This window comes from Papaver somniferum, unplaced genomic scaffold (genome assembly GCF_003573695.1).
Source record: "Papaver somniferum cultivar HN1 unplaced genomic scaffold, ASM357369v1 unplaced-scaffold_10, whole genome shotgun sequence".
Classification (NCBI taxonomy): Eukaryota; Viridiplantae; Streptophyta; class Magnoliopsida; order Ranunculales; family Papaveraceae; genus Papaver; species Papaver somniferum.
The window spans coordinates 15,813,413-15,816,473 of NW_020618825.1; the positions used below are offsets into that span (position 1 = coordinate 15,813,413).

Here is a 3,061-nt window from a genome sequence, read left to right on the forward strand (position 1 = left end):
ATGGAGTTCAAGTATGTAACCCCAAAACCCAAAGAAAATTGGTTTTGCAGCAATCCCAAAATCAACCTGTGCCTCAAAGTGGTAAGTAGATAGTGCTAAATTAAACAATCCCACCTATTACGTGAAGTGGTGCAGATATAAATTGTAAACATAAAATGGTTATGTAAGAAGGAAATATACTAGCTTGAATTTGAGTTATAGTGGAAAGAATAAAATAAGGGAAGATCAAAGAAAGAAATTTTAATCATTTTTAGCTATCAGTACAGTTTAAAGTACGTAGATCACAAGGTCATTTTAACAAACAGGTAATAGGCTCTGGTTTGAATATTCTAATTTCAAGACTTAGATTTATGATTGAAAACAAAACTTGGATATCTGCAGAACCTTTTTAGTCTTCACAAAAACATTTAATCCATTCAATTTCACATGCAATTCAATATGTGAGACCTAAACACAGAAATTACACAAGTTCAAACTAAATTGGTTTTGTACAAAATTATTAAAGAGCATGGAGGAATTTTATAATAAAAATATATCAAATCAAGGTTAAGAAACCATCCGTAATAATCAGAGCGTTGATTTGAAAGAAAAGTAAAAATGAAAATGATGTTATGCATGCTATGTTGTAGCGAGGGTAAAATTCCGAGCCGTAGCGAGGCGCGGCGAAGCCGCAGCATATAACAATACTAGTCACATCAGTATTTATGTATATTATAGGAATACCGCATCAGAGCTATTAATAAAAACTTCTCATAATTCTTAGTAGTCTCTTATTTCTAATCAGCAGTTGAGACTCTAGTACTAATAGCACAGTAGTACCTAACAGGCTATCACACCTAAACTAAATAAGCAGTAGTTCACTAGTTCTGAAATCATAAATAAACTAACTGTACCACTCTTAGTTTCCCCATAGGTCCTCTTCATCCCTAGAACTAATGCCATCATTGAAGTCTTCATCATCAGTGGTAAGGAAAATATCTTCATCCTCATCAGTCTCGGAGTCATCCAACTGAACTTGTGATGAACGAGCACGAGCACGAGTGGTTGTCTTTGCCGATGTTGTTGTTTCCCTTGATGATGATTCTGGTTGGCTGGTGGCATTTGTATTAGTGCGACGTCGTTTGTATGTTTGCTGACGAGTAAGAGGAGGAGGATGCTCATCATTTTCACTTCCTTCAGCGTCTTCAAGTATTCCATAAGTGAAATCTGTTCCTTCTACAGGGTCATCTCTAGCATCATGAGGATCTAGCCATTCTTGACACTCTTCCATTGGCTTCAGCACAATTGGATCTACCTCAGACCCCATTACGCGTTCTTCGAAACGCTTCCTAAGTCTCTTGTTATATTGAACATGCACAAGATCATTCAACTTTGCATGGTCTAAACGGTTCCTTTTCTTCGTATGAAGATTGTTGAACGCATTCCACTTCCTTTCGCATGGGGAAGCTGAAGTTGTAAGTCCAAGAACTCTTTTCGCAAACTTTTGCAAGTTTGGAATCTCACTTCCAAATGTAATCCACCACTCAACAGGTGCAATAGACTGGATACTAGCTATGGCATTGGCTCTTCCTAGTCGCCCTCTCCTAGTGCGACACGGTACAAGTTCAGCTAGGATCTTAGACTCCTCTTCAAAGATCTTCTGACAGCTTGCCTATGCAATCCAGTAAACTTTCTTTGATAGACTGATCAGATTCAATCAGTTCAGGACTTCCAGGTGTAGCCCAGTATACTTGTGGGTTAAGATAATGTGCTGCAGCATGCAATGGTTGTTGAAGTTGATCCAGCCATCGCTTGTCCATTATCCTGCTTAAGGTACGCCACATATCTTCATCTTCAGGGGTTTTTGGAGCTCAATTAGTACGTACTTTCTCCTTGCATATATCCATTGCCTTGTAAATATATCCCATAGAAGGTTTCTCTTCAGTGTCTACCAGTCTGATAACATCTACCATTGGAGCCATTATTTTCAAAACATAATGCATGTCATTCCAATATGTTGGTCTTCTGACATACTTCACAACCTCTTTTCTAATTGCATGCTTCTTTGCCCACTTGCTATACCTTTAGGAAAATTTACCAGTAAATTGATAAGAGTTCTGCGCTTGCCATCAGTCCACCAATCAGTCATGATGGTAACCCCCTATGTCTCCCAATGTATTTTGAAATCATCAATCCACTTCCTTGTTGCATCTCCTTTCTGCTTTAGTATATTGACCCTAAGTCATGATAACTAGGCGGCTTGAAAGTTGCTGGATCACTTTACTGCACTATAGCTCTGCACATCTTTGTGTAGCTTTCCGATTTAGCATAGTTGAATGATATGTTTTTCTCATAAAAAAAAATCAGCAATGAGCGAATGAGCAACTTCTAGAGATTTTTTATTCATGGCTGTAGTTGGAACTTTTGGAGTGAATCCACCATTGATTGGAGCTAGAAATCCATCCATGGGTCCTTTCTTCTTCACCATAGCACTCGAACGGCCAATTTCTTCTACATCTTCCTCATATATATTGACGTCAGTGTTCTTTTCCTCTTGTTGCTTCTTTTCTTCGGTTGCAGCAGCTTTTGCAGTCATATAATCATAAACCTCATCTTGGACAGAAGTAGAAACATTCTTACACTTACTAACCACCTTGATGTTGAAGGTTTTATAGTTACCAACCAAATGGTGTTTGAATCGCTTGATACCTCCTCTGGACACATGACCACAGAAGTCACATTTTACAACCTCTTTGTCTCCATCAACAGGTTGCCCATAGCTCCAACCTAGATCGTTTGAAGGTCTGATACGAACAGCATCACTTGTAGCTGTAGAATTCTCTACTGACATAACCATATTCTAATTTTGTAGTCTATAGAATACTAGGTATAACAGACTCACAGAGAACTAAGAGCAGTAGTTGATTTGGATTCATATAGTTATCATATATTCATATATAAATACAAAAATAACTAGGTTAGAGTTTTAAATTGTTAACTAATATAAATTATCTAACATAAATGAAAAGATTTGGAAAAGATTTGAAAAATATTTGAGAAATATTTTCATTTACTCTAAAAG

General features: G+C 37.2%; 1 protein-coding gene across 1 annotated transcript; it reads right to left on the reverse strand.

Moving 5' to 3' along the window:
* Positions 1-898: 898 nt before the first annotated feature.
* LOC113326443 lies at positions 899-1,961 on the reverse strand. Its single transcript, XM_026574172.1, has 2 exons — positions 1,866-1,961; positions 899-1,651 (listed from the first exon to the last, which is right to left on the reverse strand). The coding sequence occupies exons 1-2, from the start codon at positions 1,959-1,961 to the stop codon at positions 899-901; spliced, it is 849 nt and encodes a 282-aa protein (XP_026429957.1).
* Positions 1,962-3,061: the final 1,100 nt, after the last annotated feature.